The 18,810-nt window shown below is 50.0% G+C and overlaps 1 protein-coding gene across 1 annotated transcript; it reads left to right on the top strand.

Annotated features, from left to right (window-relative positions):
• Nucleotides 1–14,260: 14,260 nt before the first annotated feature.
• LOC129533524 (ADP-ribosylation factor-like protein 17) lies at nt 14,261–16,951 on the top strand. The gene is made up of 3 exons (XM_055387055.2): nt 14,261–14,445; nt 16,450–16,505; nt 16,596–16,951. The coding sequence occupies exons 1-3, from the start codon at nt 14,261–14,263 to the stop codon at nt 16,868–16,870; spliced, it is 516 nt and encodes a 171-aa protein (XP_055243030.1). The 3' UTR covers nt 16,871–16,951.
• The last annotated feature ends 1,859 nt before the right edge of the window (nt 16,952–18,810 follow it).

The raw sequence follows: 18,810 nt of genomic DNA, 5'->3' as shown, positions 1-18,810 counted from the left end.
GTCCACCCCAAGGAGTAGGTGGTAAGGGCGCTTCACATCAAATGCTGCCCAGAAAGCCAAGGCCCTGTAGGATCGAAACCTGTAGGCAGGGAACGACAGGCTGATTCAGATACAGAGCTGCAGGTTCGAGGGGGAGGCTGCAGCTGAAGGTGGCAGGAACCCACTGGGACCAGGAAGCAGGGGCTCACAGGCTCACACATCACATTCAGGGGCTGGGTCCTGCAACACCCTGCCCCCATCCCTCACTACTGTCCCAGTCCAACATCTGCCAGCTCAGCAGTAAAAAGTAGCACTGGAACGGCTTCAAAAGGGGAGGGCTCCCTTGCTACACTTCTGCTCCTCATTTGGGCTTCGAGGGTCTGGCTTGAGCAGCACAGACAGGGACGTGTCTAACCGGGATGACCATGAGGTCTCATCGCAGTTTGCCACTAACCAGGGAGGCATGCTCAGACCTCTCAGATGGAGAATGTGTAAAATGCCTGCCACGGGGCCTGATATGTACCTGTACCTGATATGTTGTACCTGGCATCTGTCATCCCAGTGGATGTGGCCACCTAAACCTACAGACCAAGAATGTCATCGCCTAAATGGGTATGCAGGAAGAGTTGAAGTCAGTGAGTGGTTAAATCCCTCAGGGCTGCCAGCTTCCTCCTGGGAGTGGGTGGGGTGGGGTGGGGTGGGTGGGGTGGGGACTTTAGCCTGAGCCTGAGGGGGCTGCTGACTGGCTTGGCCCCACCCCAGCAACTTGGACAGACCTGGGCTAGGGAGGCACATTCACACGTAAACAAATCTCTCCCAAATGCCTGGCTGAGCATCAGGGGAACACCGGGAAAGGTGATGGCTGTCTCTCAGCTCTCAAACAATCACCGCACAAAGAAGTTAACAAAACCAAGAAAAGTTAAATGGGCTCAGTTCTCTTTACATATATTGCCTAATTTATGTTCCTCCTAAGGACCCTAGGAGTGCTGTTTTATTGTCTCCACCTGACAGATAAGGAAATGGCAGCTGACCCAGGTCAAGGAAGTTCCTGAGGTCCCAGGGCTGATAAGCAGCCTGACTCCACCACCAGCCCCCAGGAGGAAGCCAACCCCAGCCCTAGGAAAACCCGATTCCTGAGTGAGTGCTGTAAACCAAAAATAAAATTCTAAGCTCCCCAACTGCCTGAATGGGCCCCCCTTGGCCAAAGGGATTTCAAAAAAACTGAAAACTGAGTTCAGGCCATGACAGGAAGTGGGGCGTGGGCCATGCCTCATCCTAGCCTCTCCCTTTCGGAGCTTAGACACAACTGACCAGCATTAACATTAAAACAGACTCCTAAGACTGACAGAACAGCCTCTCAGCAATTAAGATACCAACTCCAACCTGACTGGTCTAACATCACATGGGAGATAATAGGCCCTAAGGAAATCAAAGTATCTTACCCCCAAGTATATTTTTGACATAGTTTGGAATGGCCCTGCAAAGCCATCTCTTGTTGGGAAAATTTATGTCCTGCAGAGATTCCCTTCCCTTTCTAGGCCTTTTCCTGATTTAGAGGAGATTTAACTAAGAGTCTGACACCTTAGAGACATTTACCATCTATTCTCTTGAAGGCTTCATCTATGTTACATGAACCTTGGCTTTCACAACCCACCTTATCTTAACCCCAAGCTTTTCTTCTGCTGACTTTTAACTCTTTAGGCAAAGTTTAACTTTTTCAGCCAACTGCCAATCAGGAAATCTTTTAATCCACCTTACCCTGTCCCCACCAATGTACACCTTATATATATTAATTTATGTCTTTGCCTGTAATTTCTGCCTGTAACTTGGATAAAAATCAAGCTGTACCCCAATCACCTTGGGCACATGTTCTCAGGACCTCCCAGGACTATGTCACAGGTCATGGCCCTCACATTTGGCTCAGAATAAACCTCTTCGAATATTTAACAGAGTTTGGCTTTTTCATCAACAGTGCCATCACCTCAGAGCTAGGATTTCAGGGGTGGTCTGGGAAGACCCTTTCGCTGGGGGCCGGGAACAGGGGGTGCAGGGGAACATTAAGGCCAGTGTGGCAGGAAAGGTTTCCTGGACAGCCCTGGAGCAGCATGAGGTTTGGAAAGCAGACAGGCAGGCTGGCCCTAAATGGTGGAAGGTACTCTGATTGGATCTCTGGCTTCTGGGGATAGCAGAGGGCAAACAGGACACAGGGAGTCAGGACCCAGAGCCAACCTCCCTAAGTCAGGTCCCTCAGGAGGAAGCAGGCATGTATGGAGGATGGTTCCTGCAGACCCATTAACAGGCCGGGTGCTGCAGATGGCCAGAAGAGCCCTCAGTCCTGACTACAGCCCCATCTGACTGCCTCACCCTTCACCATAGTCTGCTCCCAGCTACCCAGGGATTCTCAGAGCCCTCCTCCGGAGACCAGTTCCACATTCTGGCCACGGGGTGACAGGAAAAGGGGGTTGTATGCTGCAGTGACTCTGCATCTAGGGTCACTTCCAGAAACAGGCCTGGTCTTGAGGTCATGCTCCATCAAGGCTACCCTTTTGCAGCTCAGCAGGCCACGTCCAGCTTCTCTGGCTCCGAAACCCTGGGCTCCAATCCCAGTCCACAATTTCCAGTGGCCTGAGGCCCTCAGGCCCACCCTTCTAGAGAGAGCCCGAAGCCCCAAAGTTGCCCTTCCCTTAACCAGCTACAGGGCTGGGACCCTAAGGACTTAGACCCAATAATTTGAATTATAGCCCAGGCCCATTAAGACTTCATTAACTAATTAGCTGAGAGTGATAGAGTATTCACAGAGTATTCACTGGGAGGAGCAGGCCATTGGTAAGTGAGTGCTCTGGCCAAGTAACGGTATGCTAAGAAAACAAAATAGGCCAGGTGCCGTGGCCCACACCTGTAATCCCCGCACTTTGGGAGGCTGAGGCAGGAGGATCACTTGAGGTCAGGAGTTTGAGACCAGCCTGGCCAACATGGTGAAACCCTGTCTCTAATTAAAAAAAAACGAAAATTAGCCAGGCATGGTGGCCCATGCCTGTAATACCAGCTACTGGTATTACCAGCTACCATACCGGCTGAGGCAGGAGAACCACTTGAACCCAGGAGGCGGAGGTTGCAGTGAGTCGAGATCGTGCCACTGCACTCCAGCCGGGGCAGCAAAGCAAGAATAAATAAATAAATAAATAATTTATGTCTCAAATAATTACATAAATAATAAACTGAAGCTGGCTGGGCGCGGTGGCTCACGTCTGTAATCCCAGCACTTTGGGAGGCCGAGGCGGGTGGATCACAAGGTCAGGAGATCGAGACCATCCTGGCTAACACGGAGAAACCCCATCTCTACTAAAAATACAAAAAATTAGCTGGGCGGGCGCCTGTAGTCCCAGCTACTCGGGAGGCTGAGGCAGGAGAATGGCGTGGACCCAGGAGGTGGAGCTTGCAGTGAGCCAAGATCGTGCCACTGCACCCCAGCTTGGGCAACAGAGCGAGACTCCATCTCAAAAAAAAAAAATTAATAATAATAAACTGAAGCTAAGAGAGACAGGGCCAGACAAGAGAAGGGTCACTTGGCCTAAAACAGAGTCAGAAATGCCACAAAATGACTGACAAGAGCTCAGAGAAATCCAGCAGAAGAGCCACTTGAAAATTCACAAGACAGGACTGAGCCTCTGGGGTTCCAGCCACAATGCAGGACACCTCTGTTTGTAGGCAGCCATAGCACCCCACCTATCTGTATCTGTTCCATCATGCTCAGGGAGGCAGGGCTCAGATGGTCAGTGACATAAGAACTCACGGCGGGAATCAGAAGGAGGCTTTGTGTCTCTTGACTGTGGGGACAGCACTGCGTCACCCACCCTGGTGGCCCAGATTCTGAATCTACCATCCTATGGAACTGGTTCCACTTTCTGTCCTCAAAACGCTCTTCATTGACACAAAGAACCAAAGTGAAGAGAGGTGTGGCTTCAAGGAGACCTACCTGAAGGGAGTGAGGCAAAGCTGGGCAACAGTACCAAAGGGCTCTTGAACATGACGGGTGAAAGCTTAGCAGGGGAAAGGTGACTGGTGCCATTTAGGAAGCCCCAAACCACACCAAGTCTACTGCCACCCTATGTATTCATTCGCCTTCACATAGCTCTCCAGAGTGCAGAAAGCAAGCTTCTCTGATGTCCCTCTCTAACCTCATTTAATTCTCACAGCAATCCCGTGAGAGAGTGATTATCCCTGTTTTACAGAGGACAAAACTGAGGCTCAGTAGCAATGGGTCTCGGGTAAGGGACAGAACTCTCTGGTTTCTTCATCCCAACTCCTGCATCTTTCCCTGGACCAAAAGGCCTCAGGTCTTTGGCTCAAATTCAGACAAACTATTACTTCTTCTTTAGAGGTACTCGTAAGCTCCATTTCATCACAGAAGGTCTGAAACCAACAAGAAACAGTTCTGCCAATCAGGTTTATAGCCCCAACCAGCTGAGACCAGGTCCTACCAATGCTCCTAAAGCCTCAGAGCTACACTTTCTTAAATGTTCCAACATAGTCAGGAAGGAACAGTTCCGGCTGGTTTCCTGCATTATACTGCCTGGCCTTCTCTATATGTCCAATTTCACTTCCTCCAGAGATCAAGGAAGCAAAAAAAGAGAATGACTTGGATGAGACTTACGTTAAAAGAAGAAAGGAATAACCTGGTTTCACCACTCTCAAAACACTCCACCATCAGTGAACAGCAACCTCTTCTTTTGACGGACTCCTCAGCCACTCCCCACGGCCTTCTCTCCACTGCCCGAATTGTGTAACTGGCTGTTCAGAGCCACAGCCTGGCTTTAAGCCATCCAACTGCTGTACCAATTGATGAGTCATGTTTTTTCAATTGGAAAAGAATGACAAAGTTATCCTCTGATTCAGAAAGGCAGCTGATCTTTCAGGCATGTGAGTGCTGACTGAGGAAACTGCACCTCTGTCCACCTGAGGAAAGCTGGATTTCTGTGATGGGTGGAGTGGTGGGGGTTGGAGCTTTGAAGCAATTAAATACCAGATGAAGGGTGAGAAACTTCTAGTTTGTGATTCCCAGACTCAGGGCTAGTGGATGAGGGCAGAATTGTGGAGTCAGTGAACACTAGCTATCTTTCTTTCCTCCCTCCTTCCTTCCATCCAGTATCACCCAGCTTCCCTGTATTCTTGTCCCATATCCCAGAGGATTCTAACAAGGACCAAACTCTGAATGAATGAAAACAGGACCGTTGCCTGACCCATTCACCATTGTATTTCTAGTACCTGGAACAGTGTTTGGCACACACTGGTGCTCAAAAAATAAGCTGTTGAATGAATTGATTAATAAAATAAAAACAAGGCACGGGGCAAGTACCTCCACTTCACACACTGTGGGAAGTTGGGGTATACAACTTTTAAGTGCTGGGGCAACTGTGGAGCTCCTGTCATTAAGCCAAGCTGCCAATAAGGCTGAAAACAACTTAAATATACTGCATATTAATGGGAGGACATTGAAGGTAAACAGCATTCACTTTTCAAAGGAATACGACTGTAAGTGGCAAGCAGAGACAATGTTCTTTGGGGCCCTTTAAAACTGCAATCAGCCGGGCACGGCAGCTCACGCCTGTAATCCCAGCACTTTGGGAGGCCGAGGTGGGTGGATCACCTGAGGTCGGGAGTTGGAGACCAGCCTGATCAACACAGAGAAACCCCCATCTCTACTAAAAATACAAAACTAGCCAGGCATGGTGGTGTATGCCTGTAATCCCAGCTACTCGGGAGGCTGAGGCAGGAGAATCGCTTGAACCTGGGAGGCAGAGGTTGCGGTGAGCCGAGATCATGCCACTGCACTCCAGCCTGGGGAATAAGAGTAAACTCTGTCGAAAAAAAAAAAAAGAAAGAAAGAAAAAAGCTGCAATCAAATGGCCCACCCATCTGATGCCCGGTCCTCAGGATTCAGAGAAAATGTGTACCAAAAAGCCCCCAGGAAACCATAAATGCTGAGCATGGGACTTGGGTGCCTCTGGAATGTCCTTCTGCCTCAGCTACTCTGAGATAACATGGTCCCCTGTGTTCATGGAACCCAGATGGCCAAAAGTCAATGATCCAGCACTTATAAGAAAAGAAAGCGATTCAAGAGCCTCTGTACCCACCTAGGCCTCAGCCTCCCCAGGACCTACTCACCTACACTCTTCACAACAGGTAATGTTGCCTCTGGCACCCATCATATCCCCTGAATTCAGCATCAGGACTGATCTGCCATCAGCTCTGGCAGGGAGAGTCCCTTACAAGTGCCAAGAAAAGGAACATGAACAATATTCTGTGACCACAGCCAACACCACACAGAACTTCCCAGAAGCTCTCCAGGGTGAGAACACCAACCAGAAGGAAGTGACAGCTTCCATCATTCTGTGCTAAGTGAGCTGAGTGAGTGGCCATCTCTCACCTTCCAGATATTTGAATGATACCTACCATTCCAGCAGCCAGCACAAGTCATTTAATATGAATGCCAGAAACACAATCCCTGAGGACAGGTACAGGAGACCAGATGCCAGGAAAAACCCCGGCCCCACCCAAGAGTTGGGGAGAGCCCACTGCTCCTCCACCCTTATTTACCACCTGAGCCCCTGCACCCGCCAATCATGCTGCTCAGTCTGTAACTGCGGGTCTGAGTGAGCACCTACATTTGGCTGTTGAGGGGCAGCTGGTGGAGTTGGCAGGCGACTCTGCACTAAGTTCTCAGGTTGAATGGGAGTTGGGTCGAGGGAAGGAATGGACGCAGAGTTGGGGTGAAGAGTTGCGGTGGGTCAGCGGGGGTGAAAGGACACGGAGATGTCATTTTTAACAAGATTGGGTGAGGGTGGTAGGAAAGGAGGCAGCAAGAGTTCGGGACAGTTTGGCAAAGACTTAGGGATGGGGTGTCCTCAGTACGGCAGGAGACGCAAAGGAAGGTATACAGTGGGCTAGGAGACTAAGGACGAGAAGACACAGTTAAGACTTGGAATAAGGCTGAGATCGGAGTTATCCAGAAGAAAGCGGCGAGCTCAACAGGGCACCTACTTTGGGGGTGGGTCTTAGATGAGAGGGCGGAGGTAGAATGTTTGGGATGAGCAGATCTTGGGGAGCGGGACAGGGGAGGGGGGTGACTGGGATAAGAAAGCTGAGCCAGAAAAGGGGAAACCTGAATGGTGGGTCTCGGGGAGGTGAGCGCGGAGCATCGGGATTACCAGAGGGGTGGGGAGAGAGGATGAGGTGTGTCAGGGCGGGGCGAAGGGACGTGGCCGAGATCGGGGTTGGAACTGGGGTAAAGTGGGGTCACGAGTGAAGCTGCATTTAAGCAAGACCGCTGGTGAGGGGATGCGGGCGCGGGCTGGGGGCTGGACAGACGGAGAGGACGGGGCCACAGCGGCGGTGCAGGGGGAAGGCTGGGTCGGAGCGGGGCGGGCGCGGGCTGGACAGGGCTGAGGGCTCTGAAGCCGGGCAGTCTCAGGGTAACCAGGGGCTGGGAATCGCGGAGGGAGCGGGAGGCCCACCGCCCGTTCGCGCCTCGGCCCTCCCACTCCTCCGCCGCCCTCCTCGCATCTTGACCCCCTAACTCACCAAGCGGAGCGAGGAGCGAGGCGAGGGGCGCTCCCGGCCGCGGCAGCCCCTCAGCCTCCGAGCCGACGATGCGGTCTCTCGGCCACTGACAACAGGAAGCGGCGCCCCGGCCCCTGACGCCATCACGTTGGCTCGGCGCTCCGGCCCTGCCCCCGGCTCGCGGTGCCAATCGCGCAGCCCGAAGGAGCCTTGGGGCGGGGCCAGCTGCTCCCGGAAGTCCCTGGGAGCTGAGCCCCGGGGCACATGCGAGGTCTGGGAGGCTGGGGAACTGGGGGCGCCTGCAGGGCGCAGAGAGGCGAAGGCACCGGTGTCAGGGAGAACTCCCCAGGGCTGTTTAGGTTTGAATCTCATCTCTATCCCATATTGTTTGCTGGGACTTCCTTAAAACAGTGTGGGGCCCAGGGCAACCCATTGAGTATGGGGCTAAGACAGCTGACAGCTGCCACCAAGTCAGCATTTTTCACAGGCCCGTTGAGATAGCAGTGAAGACAGAAATTTCTAAATTGAATTTTATTGATGTTCAGGAAAGAGAAGTAAGTCACAACGCCCGTTGGTCCTCAGCCCCAAGCAGAGAGCCCAGAGTGTGTGACCTCAGGCAAGTGCCAAAACCTCTCTGAGCCTCAGTTCCTCATTGTAAATAGGGGCTAATGTCAGTTGATGTGAGGAGTAAATATCATGATATCCTGGCTGGGCACAGTGGCTCACGCCTGTAATCCCATAACTTTGGGAGGCTGAAGTGGGTGGATTACTTGAGGCCAGGAGTTCGAAACCAGCCTGGCCAACATGGTGAAACCCCATCTCTACCAAAGATACAAAAATGAGCCAGGCATGGTGGTTCATGCCTGTAGTCCCAGGTACTTGTGAGGCTGAGGCACAAGAATCGCTTGAACCTGGGAGGCTGAGGTTGCAGTGAGCTGAGATTGCGCCACTGCACTGCAGCCTACATGACAGAGTGAGACTCTGTTCCAAAACAACAACAACAAAAAAAAAAAAAAAAAAAAAAGGAAAAGAAAAAAAGAAAAGAAAAAGATGATATCCTTAATGCAAGTTCTGGCCTGTAGTAAGTGCTCAAAGATGAACAGTTGTTACTATTCTAGTTGTGGCTAATTTTCACCCTGCCAATTGGGCAGGTCCTTGCCTTCCATTGCTCTTGTAAGCACTTGAATGAGAGCCTTTCTTGTCTGAACCCCAGATATATTCTTGCTTGGCATCTGATTGAAATAATAAAACTAGTGTTAATGCACCCTCCTCTCTGGACACCGGAATCACTGGTGTGCTCTTCAGTTCTGTTGTAGGAAGCGGTTTCTTTCCACTCTCTCTTTTTTAAAAAATTGATTAAAAAGTGTTGTTATACACACGGTTTACAATTCAATAAAATGAAATGGAATGGGGATGAAACATAACGAACAACAGCAGTTCATTGTCCCCATTGTTCCCACCCTTCTGGGGAGCAGGCTTTCAGCAGAATCTTCTGGTGCTTCTCCCCACATCTCCTGCACGTCTCATTGTTTGTATTTTATTATTTTTTTGAGACACAGTCTCGCTCTGTCACCCAGGCTGGAGTGGTGCCATCTTGGCTCACTGCAACCTCCGCCTCCTGGGTTCAAGCAATGCTCCTGCCTCAGCCTCCCTACTAGCTGGGATTACAGGCACCTGCCACCATGCCCAGCTAATTTGATATTTTTAGTAGACGCGGGGTTTCACCATGTTGTCAAGCCTGATCTCAAACTCCTGACCTCACGTGATCCACCCGCCTTGGCCTCCCAAAGTGCTGGGATTACAGGCGTGAGCCACCGCGCCCAGCTGTCTCATAGTTTTAGACACTGTCTGTTGCCTTCCTAGTAAACCTGGCAAGGACTTAGCTCTTTTACACCCCAGCCCTGTCCATTCTTGAGGTTTGGTTATGCCACAATTTGTAGAAAATGAACAGTGTTTACAGAATTGTGACTATATAAATATTATTCACCACAGAGTTTAATAATGTGCTGTGAGGTCAGGCATGGTGGCTCATGCCTGTAATCCCAGCACTTTGGGAGGCCAAGGTGGGCGGATCACCTGAGGTTGGGAGTTCAAGACCAACATGGCCAACATGGAGAAACCCCATCTCTACTAAAAATACAAAAATTAGCCGGGTGTGGTGGTGCCCCCCTGTAGTCTCAGCTACTTGGGAGGCTGAGGCAGAGAATCACTTGAACCTGGGAGGTGGAGGTTGCAGTGGGCCGAGATCATGCCACTGCACTCCAGCCTGGGCAACAGAGTGAGACTCTATCTCAAAATATAATAAAATAAAAATAAAATACACTCTGATGATGGCTGCTTCCCCCAAGGGTGCCTCAAGCTCTCCTTTTCTTTCAGTGCCATCTGCCATTATCGTGCCCTTGTTCTCTTCCAGTGCTCTGGCGGAGCAGGTGGTGCCCAGGCCCACAGTGCCCTCTCCAAGTTCTGTCCTCCATGTGCTCAAGTTATCCCCTAAACTTGTCACATGTGGTCATCCTGGAACTTTGCTTAACTGCTTCCTGGGTTGGGGCCTTTATTTCCTGGCTCCCTTCTCTTCTTGCTTAATTTCCCCTCCCTTTGCTGCAGCACAAACTCAGTTAAGAATCCCTTTCTAACATTAAAAAAAGAAAAAGAGAATAGTTCTTGGACCTCCTCATGATAGAAATTATATCTTTAGGCCGGGTGTGGTGGCTCACGTGTGTAATCCCAGCAGTTTGGGAGGCCGAGGCAGGTGGATCACTTGAGCTCAGGAGTTCAAAACCAGCCTGAGCAACATGGTAAAACCCTATCTCTACAAAAAGTACAAAAATTAGCCAGGTGTGGTTGCATGTACCTGCAATCCCAGCTACTCAGGAAGCTGAGGGAGGAGAATCTCTTGAACCCAGGAGGTGGAGGTTGCAATGAGCTCTGATCATGCCACTGCACTCCAGCCTGGGCGACAGAGTGAGACCCTGTCTCAAAAAAAAACAAAATAAAGTTGTATCTTTAATATCCATTAACTTAAAAATAAAAATAAAAATAAGGACCAAAAATTACTATGCGGACACACATGCTTTTAAATGAATGTGTGTGTTATTAACCACAGTAACATCTATGAACCTGTGAAAAACTGTTACTGGTTTAGGCTTAAGGGTTTGCCCAGTCTAGCTTCAATGTTCAATGGGTGGGCGTGGTGGCTCACACTTTGGGAGGTGGCCAAGGCAGGCAGATCGCTTAGTCCAGGAGTTGGAGACCAGCCTGAGCCACATAGCGAAACCCTATCTCTACAAACAATTTAAAAATTAGCTGTGCGCAGTCACGCGCACCTGTAGTCCCAGATATTGGAGGGCAGTGGGGGGTGGCGCTGAGGCGGGAGGATCACTTGAGGCCAGAAGGTCAAGGCTGCAGTGAGCCGAGGCTGAGTCACTGCACTCCAGCCTGGGTGGCACAGCAAAACTCTGTCAAAAAAACAAAACAAAACAAAACAAACAAACAAGAACCAAAGTTGGATGCAGTGGCTCATATCTGTAATCCCAACAACTCGGAAGGCTCAGGCAGGAGGATTGCTCGAGGCCAGGAGTTCAAGACCAGCCTGGGCAACATAGTGAGACCCTCGCCTCTGAAAAAATTAAATATTAATAAAAACAAACCCTAGTAGCTTCAGTCTTTGATTCTCCATCCCTCATTTCATCCCTTTGTCTTCTGGTAATAGAATTTCCTTCTTGTTTTTCCTTTGGGATGAGCCACCTTCGCTCCCTGGGATTCTGCTGGGATTGAGTTACCGTCTTCCGGGCTCAAGTGATCCTCCCACCTCAGCCTCCCAAGTTGCTAAGACCATAGCTGCATGCCACCATGCCTGGCTAATGTTTTGTATTTTCTGTAGAGCCGGCGTTTTGCCCTGTTGCCCAGGAGTTTTTCCTTTAATGTTCTCCTGCTACTTACTAATTCACTTTGTCACCCTGTGAGCTCATAAGAGCAGAGAGATAGCAACAGGAGCTAAAAAAACTCTAAGCTGTGAAAAAATATTAAATATGAAATCATGATAGCTATTAGCTTAATTTGTTTTAGGCAAATTGCAAAGTAATTTTTTGGGAATCAGTGTCCCACTGCAGTGATTCCATATGGGGATTCCTAATTCCCAGTATGTTTTTAAAATAATTTGTAAACACCTAGTACAAACACATGATATGAAATTCAAGAGGTACAAAAGGGCATACAGCCCTGCACCCTCCCAGTTTCCCTCCCCGAAGGCAACCACCATTACCAGTTTCTCGTGTGTGCTTCCAGAGGTATTCTTGTCCAACAGAACTTCAGTGATGAAAACAGTTGCCTGTGCTGCCCAGTTTGGTAGCCATTAGCCACACGGGGCAGTTGAGCACTTGATATGTGGCTAGTGTGTCTTAGGAGCTGACTTTAAAAAAAATTTTTTTTTTTTTTTAAAGACTCAGCGTCTTGCTCTGTTTACCAGACTGGATTGCAGTGATGTGTGAACATGGCCTCAAACTCCTATTTATTTATTTTTTGAGACAGGGCCTCACTCTGTTGTCCAGGCTGGAGTGCAGTGGTGCAGTCATAGGTCACTGCAACCTTGACCTCCTGGGCTCAAGAAATCCTCCCACCTCAGCCTCCTAAGTTGCTGGGACTACAGATGAATGCCACCATGTTTGGCTGATTTTTACAATTTTAAATTTTTTGCCTGGGTGCAGTGGCTCATGCCTGTAATCTCAGCACTTTGGGAGGCTGAGGCGGGCAGATCACCTGAGGTCAGGAGTTCGAGACCAGCCTGGCCAACATGGCGAAACCTTGTCTCTACCAAAAATACAAAAATTTGCTGGGTATGGTGGTGCGTGCCTGTAGTCCCAGCTACTTGGAGGCTGAGGCACGATAATCGCTTGAACCCAGGAGGCAGATGTTGTAATAAGCTGAGACTGCGCCACTGCACTCCAGCCTGGGTGACAGAGTGAGACCCGTCTCAAAAAAAATAAAAATAAATAAATAAATAAATTTTTTGTAGAAAAGGGGTTTCACTATGTTGCCCAGGGTGTTCTTGAACTATTGGCCTCAAGCTATCCTCCCACTTGGCCTCCCAAAGTGCTAGGATTACAGGCATGAGCCACTGTGGCCAACCTAAATTTATATGTAAATAGCCATATGTGGCTAGTGGCTACTGTATCAGACCTCACAGTTCTGTACAGATAACGCACAGCGCACAGTAGCATACTATACACGCCCTACTAAATCTTGCTTTGTTCCCTTAACAGCACCTATGCATCTTAGAGATAGATTGTCCCAGTCTGCCTCATTTTTAAAAACTGCTGCATAATATCCTCTTGTAATCCACAAAGGCAATCCCAGACCCAGCCTGGGGGGCCATGGGTCATCACTTTTTACAACAAGCTCTAAAATCTTCCACATATACCATAATCAAGGCACTTCAGAACAACCCTAGGTTCCTCATGCCTCTACTTTTATTAGCCTGGGCCTGACATAGTTGGACATTGAATAGTCACTTCTGGGGGCTGGTGGAAATAATTTACCACGAGTGACTGCCCTAAAATATACTCTCCACCCACGTGGCCCATGTCTGGCATTCACTAGTGCTGGTGGCATTCTTTAAGGTTGCTCATATCTCTAAGTGGTTCTCCTTTAAAGAGCAAAGTCTCCTGGGAAAGGTGGTCATTAAGCAGAACATCTGGGGCTCATCTTGCTTTTGCCCTGTTGAGAGGGGCCAAGGGACTTGGTAGAGCAGCAGGGGCTCTGACGGTGAACCTCATTGTTTTTAAAATTATTCTTAAGAGGCCAGGTGCGTTGGCTCACACCTGTAGTCCCAGGACTTTGAGGAGCAGAGGCAGGAGGATCGTTTGAGTCCAGGAGTTCAAGATTAGACTGAGCAACACGGGGAGACCTCATCTCTACAAAAAATTTAAAAGAAAATTAATTGGGCATCGTGGCATGAGCCTGTGGTTCCCGCTACTCGGGAGGCTGAGGTAGGAGGCTGTGATTCCCGCTACTCACCTGAGCCCAGGAGGTTGAGACTTGCAGTGAGCTGAGTTCACACCACTGTACTCGAGCCTTGATGACAGAATGAGAGTTTCTCAAAAAAAAAAAAAAAAAAAAAATTGTCCTTAAGTCCATGTGGACCCCTGACTAGGTTTGTGCCCTAGACAGCCTTCCTCTGAGGGCAATTCAGGTGGTGAGACTCCAGCTTTAAATGGCCTCTAGAGAAATTTCACTAACCTGCCTTGGTGTTTGACCCTGTATAACCCCTTTCTTCTGGAGGTCCCTTTGGGTGGCAGTAGATACAGGATTTGGTGTCTGACAGCTCTGGGGACAGATCCCAGCTCCAAATGGCAGAGTCTCTACAGATGACAAGCCAAATACTTAGCACTATGTGCTGATCTTCAGGAAGTCAGTCTATATTTCATAACAAGTCACATGGGGATAATGAAGGAATGGCCTAAAATGCTCTCAGTAATATTCCTGAGTCATCCCTCAGGGCTGGGCTTGGTGTTAGGCAAGGCGGGGAAGGGAGCAGAGCTGTGTGCAGAGGAAGATGCAGTTCTTGCCTTGTCAGGGTCCCTGACCTGATGGCGACCCATGGTGGAGTCTTCATAGTGACAGACACCACTGTAAAAGCAGATCCAGGTTGTGCAACCCTCAAAGCAGGTCTCCTCACTCACCGGGATAGATAGACTATTGGCCGTACCTGCATCCACCACTTGCCATGGTTTTGTTGTGGGCGGAGGATACTTTCCTGCCCCCTGGCTTTGGGTTTGCCCACGTGGATTGCTCTGGCCTTGGAATGAAGCAGAAACCAAAGGCTGCCAGTTCCGAGCCCACGTCTGAAGTCGCCTTAGGTGGTTCCGCGGGCCCCGTGCGCTCCCACCTTCACCCAGAGGGCCTTCTCTGGTGCAGCCGCTGCTTCTTCAGCCTCCGCCCAAAAGGAACGGAGCCCCCTGGCTGATCCGCAGGCCTACAGGGAGCCACAGAGCGCAGCGGCTGGACCAGCGTTCAAGCCCAAGCACAGGCCTGCGAGAACCTTGTTCCAGCCGCCGTTTAGGATGGTTGATTAGGACGCGTTGCAGTGGCGGTAGCTCACCAATCCAGTGCGTGCACCCGCTCCTTTATTAGGCCATAGAGCCAGTGGCTCCCACAGGGACCTGATACAACAATGCGTTAAATAAGGAGCATATTGAGCTCTCATGTCGTAAGCCAGTGGAGAAGTCCAGGGCTAGTGTGGGGGCTCCGGCGGGGGCTGTGGCCCCCATCTGCATGGAGCCTCCCCGTGGTTCACAGGTCTCAGTCTTCGGAGCCTTCGGCCCTGCGAGCCCGAACGGTCCACAGGGCGGCGCCAAACCCTCTTTCGAACGCCATCCTCTAAAGCCTCAGCTCCAACCGGTTCCACTTCTTCAGGCTCAGGATTTTCACTCTTCTCGAATGGGGGGGGGGGCCCTCCCCCAATCTTCTGAGTAGCAACAGCATCTCCCTCCCTCCAGGACCTCAGAGCCAGAGCTGGGCGAGAGGCCCTGACCTCCGGGGTAGGGTGGAAGCGTCCCTGTGAAGGTGCGGTCCTGCCTCCCATCCCCAGGCGCCGGGCCTCTCCCACCCTCAGCGCCCTGCTCACCTCCAGCTGAAGATGCCAGGGCACCTCTGCTTCCTCCCTGCCCTTTCTGCAGTACCGCCGAGTGTGCATAAAAGGGTTTAATACAGGCTTTGCTGGGTGCGGGGACTCCCACCTGTAATCCCAGTACCTTGAGAGACCAAGGCGGGAGGATCACTTGAGGCCAGGAGTTCAAAACCAGCCTGGGCAACAAAGTGAGGCCCGTCTCTGGAAAAAAAAAAAAAAAAGAATAAAAGAGGTCCCTTTTTCTGGGAGATTGATATAGGGGAGTGTGAGTTAGAAGGGAGGCATCGAGGATCAGTCATTTAAAGCAGCATCCAAGGATGTTCAAGGCTAGAGATCCACAGGTGTATTTTCAGAAACTGAATTTCCTGGCGGGGCACAGTGACTCATGCCTGTAATCCCAGCACTTTGGGAGGCCAAGGTGAGCGGATCACTTGAGGTCAGGAGTTCAAGACTAGCCTGGCCAACATGCTGAAACTGTTTTCAGAAAAAAAAAAAAAATTGGCCAGGCATGGTGGTGGGCGCCTGTAATCCCAGCTATTCGGGAGGCTGAGGCAGGAGAATCACTTGAACCCGGAAGGCAGAGGTTGCAGTTAACCGAGATCACGCTACTGCACTCCAGCCTGGGTGACAGAGACTGTCTCCAAAAACAAACACACACACAAACAAAACACAAAAAAAACCCCAAAACAAGCCAGGTGTGGTAGCTCACACCTGTAATCTCAGCCCTTTGGGAGGCCAGGGCGGGTGGATTACCTGAGGTCAGGAGTTTGAGACCAGCCTGACCAACATGGGGAAACCCCGTCTCTACTAAAAATACAAAAATTAGCCAGGCATGGTGGTGCATGCCTGTAACCCCAGCTACTAGGGAGGCTGAGGCAGGAGACTTGCTTGAACCCAGGAGGCAGAGGATGCAGTGAGCTGAGATCGTGCCATTGCATTCCAGACTGAGCAACAAGAGCAAAACTCCACCTTAAAAGAAAAAAAAAAAAAAAGAAAAAACAAACAAAACTCCTGAATTTCCCTGTGGATACCTTTTCTCTGGCAGCCTTTTTCAGTGAGGGCTAAGTTTTCTCCAATACTATATGGCCTGTAGACCGCTCAGCTTTCATTCCAGTGAAAACATTCCAGAAAAAACTCTGAATCAATCCCAGGTGTTTCTCCAATCAGCTCAGGATGATGGTGTGTTACCTGCTGCCCAGCTAGTGACACCTCTCCAGGCCTCTGACTTAGCTAGGTCTCCACCATGTGACTCCACCGTAGACTCCTCGCCTTCTTCTTTTGCAAAGCCTCGGACACCCAAACACCTACCAAAAGTGGGTAGTGTGCCAGGACACCTCCAAGTGTAAGTGGGGCTCTCCAGCACACCTGGATGTGGAGGTGTGATGCAGAGTGGTGGCTGCTCGTGACACTCATTTCACCCCTTTCTGTGCAGGTGCCAGAAGCCCAGGAAGCACACATCAAGGCTCGCTTGCCAGCGGGGTGCTGCCAATAAAATGTAGTCACGTGGAATTTGGAATGTGGAAAGGAGGTAGAAGTCATCCTTTCCTCCCCCATAGCAGCAGGTGTGCAGGCTCTGGTGGTCAGCTGGACTCCATACTCCCCCACCAGTCACCAGCCTGGGGACCGTGGGGCTGCAAGGACCTCAGCAGCAGTTTCCCAAGTTTCCTGACTTCTTCCATCCTCTGGAAATCAGCTGTGGTAAAGTAGCCTGAAAGCCAGTGGTGCAACCCCATCCCCACAACCTTCACCACCTCTAGCCCCTCCAATGATAAGCACTAATTGCCTATATACAACCCTTTTTTGTTTGAAATATCTAGAGTAATTTCTGTTTTCCTATTTGGGGTAGTGTAACATAAGAAGAAATATATATTTGGTCTCTGCCCCCAGTTCCTAACACAAAGCTCCCAAAACCCTTGAAAATTCCTGAATGATGGCAGTGCTAAGAGCATTGTCCTTTGTTAGTTTATCATTTTTCTTTTCTCCTAGGTGTTTTTTCCTTTTTAAACTTTTCTTTTAGGTTAGGGGGCACATATGCACGTTCGTTATATAGCTAAACTTGTGTCATGGGGGTTTGTTGTACAGATTATTTCATCACCCAGGTACCAAGCCTAGTACCCAACAGTTTTTTCTGCTCCTCTCCCTCCTCCCACCCTCCACCCTCAGGTAGGGCCCAGTGTCTATTGTTTATGAGTTCTCATTATTTTGCTCCCACTTATAAGAACATACAGTATTTGGTTTTCTGTTCCTGTCTTAGTTTGCTGAGGATAATGGCCTCTAGCTCCATCTGTGTTCCTGCAAAAGACATGATCTCGCTGTTTTTTATGGTTGCACATCTTTTGTTCTAACATTTGGTCCTTAAACCTGGTTCCTGATACAGAGCTCCTAAATCCCTTGGAATTTTCTGGGTGATAGAAGTGTCCTTTGTTCTCATGAGGTGACTCCTGGTGGGCTCCTTATTTGGAGACTGGTCACCAAAAAGACCTATGGTTGGAAGTGTTGTGCTGTCAGCCCCATTCCCCATCCTCTGGGGTGGGGAGTGGAGCTGGAGCTCAATCATGCCTACGTGATAAAGCCTCCAGAAAACTCCTTAAAAGACAGTACTTGGAGAGCTTCCGGGTTGGTGAACACATCCATGTTCCAGGAGAGTGGTGCACCCCAACTCCACAAGGACCCTTCCAGACCTCACCCTGTGTATCTGTTCATCTGGCTTCATCATTTGTGTCCTTTAAAATATCCTTTGTAATAAATCAGCAATAGTAAGAAAACTGTTTTCCTGGGTTCCATGAGCTGTTCTAGCAAATGTTCAAACCTGAGGAGGGAGTTGTGGGGACCTCCAATTTATAGCCAGTTGGTCAGATGCATAGGTGATGCTTGGCCTTGCACCTGGGGTCTGACATGGGGATGGTCCTGTGTGACTGAGCCCTTAACCTGTGGAGTCTGGTGCCCACTCTGCTTAGGGCTTCTCTGCCTTTTTAGTGTCCTTCTAGAAGGCCTTTCCTTCCTCTTGTCAGCTCAGAAAACTTTTCTTCCACTTCCCTTCTTCTAAACCATCCCTTACATCTACTCCTTTCCAGCCGACCAAGAGCAGAACCACGGCTGGCTCCACTGCCACCATGCTGTCCCACACTGTCTCCTCAGGATGTATTCAGATGTCCAGCCCTCCCCCCAGTCTAGGAGCCCCCCCCCCTTTGAGGAAAGGGATGCTGGCCTAGTCAACTCTTTCCCAGCACCAGGCACAGCATCTGGCACGTTCCATCTTTTTCATGGACTCTCCCCAGGAGGCCTGACCTTCCCTCCTCTGAACCGGTACATTTCTTGTCTGCATCATGTTTGCCCTAATCAGATACCGCCTTATTTCCATCTTTTAAAAAATGCTCTATTTCTCTGGCAGGCTTCATCGGAATCACAATTTTCATTCATTTAGTAACTGCTGGCCTTGTATCCACCTCTCTCTGGCACTCAGGTCTCACTTAAGAGCTGGCTGTCTGAGCTGTGATTTGCGATCAGTGAGATGGAGACAGAGGCAGCCCTAGGCAGTCATGTTTTGTTCCACCTGACCCTGGGCGCCACTCCCCCTCCCAGGCTACAGGCGGGCATGGGCACCAGCCAGGGAGAGACAGCTCATCCATACTCTGGCCCAGCAGAAA

The sequence above is a fragment of the Gorilla gorilla genome, chromosome 4 (assembly GCF_029281585.2).
Source record: "Gorilla gorilla gorilla isolate KB3781 chromosome 4, NHGRI_mGorGor1-v2.1_pri, whole genome shotgun sequence".
NCBI lineage: Eukaryota > Metazoa > Chordata > Mammalia > Primates > Hominidae > Gorilla > Gorilla gorilla.
Note: the sequence above shows the minus strand (reverse complement) of the source record. Positions and strands in the feature narration are given on the sequence as shown.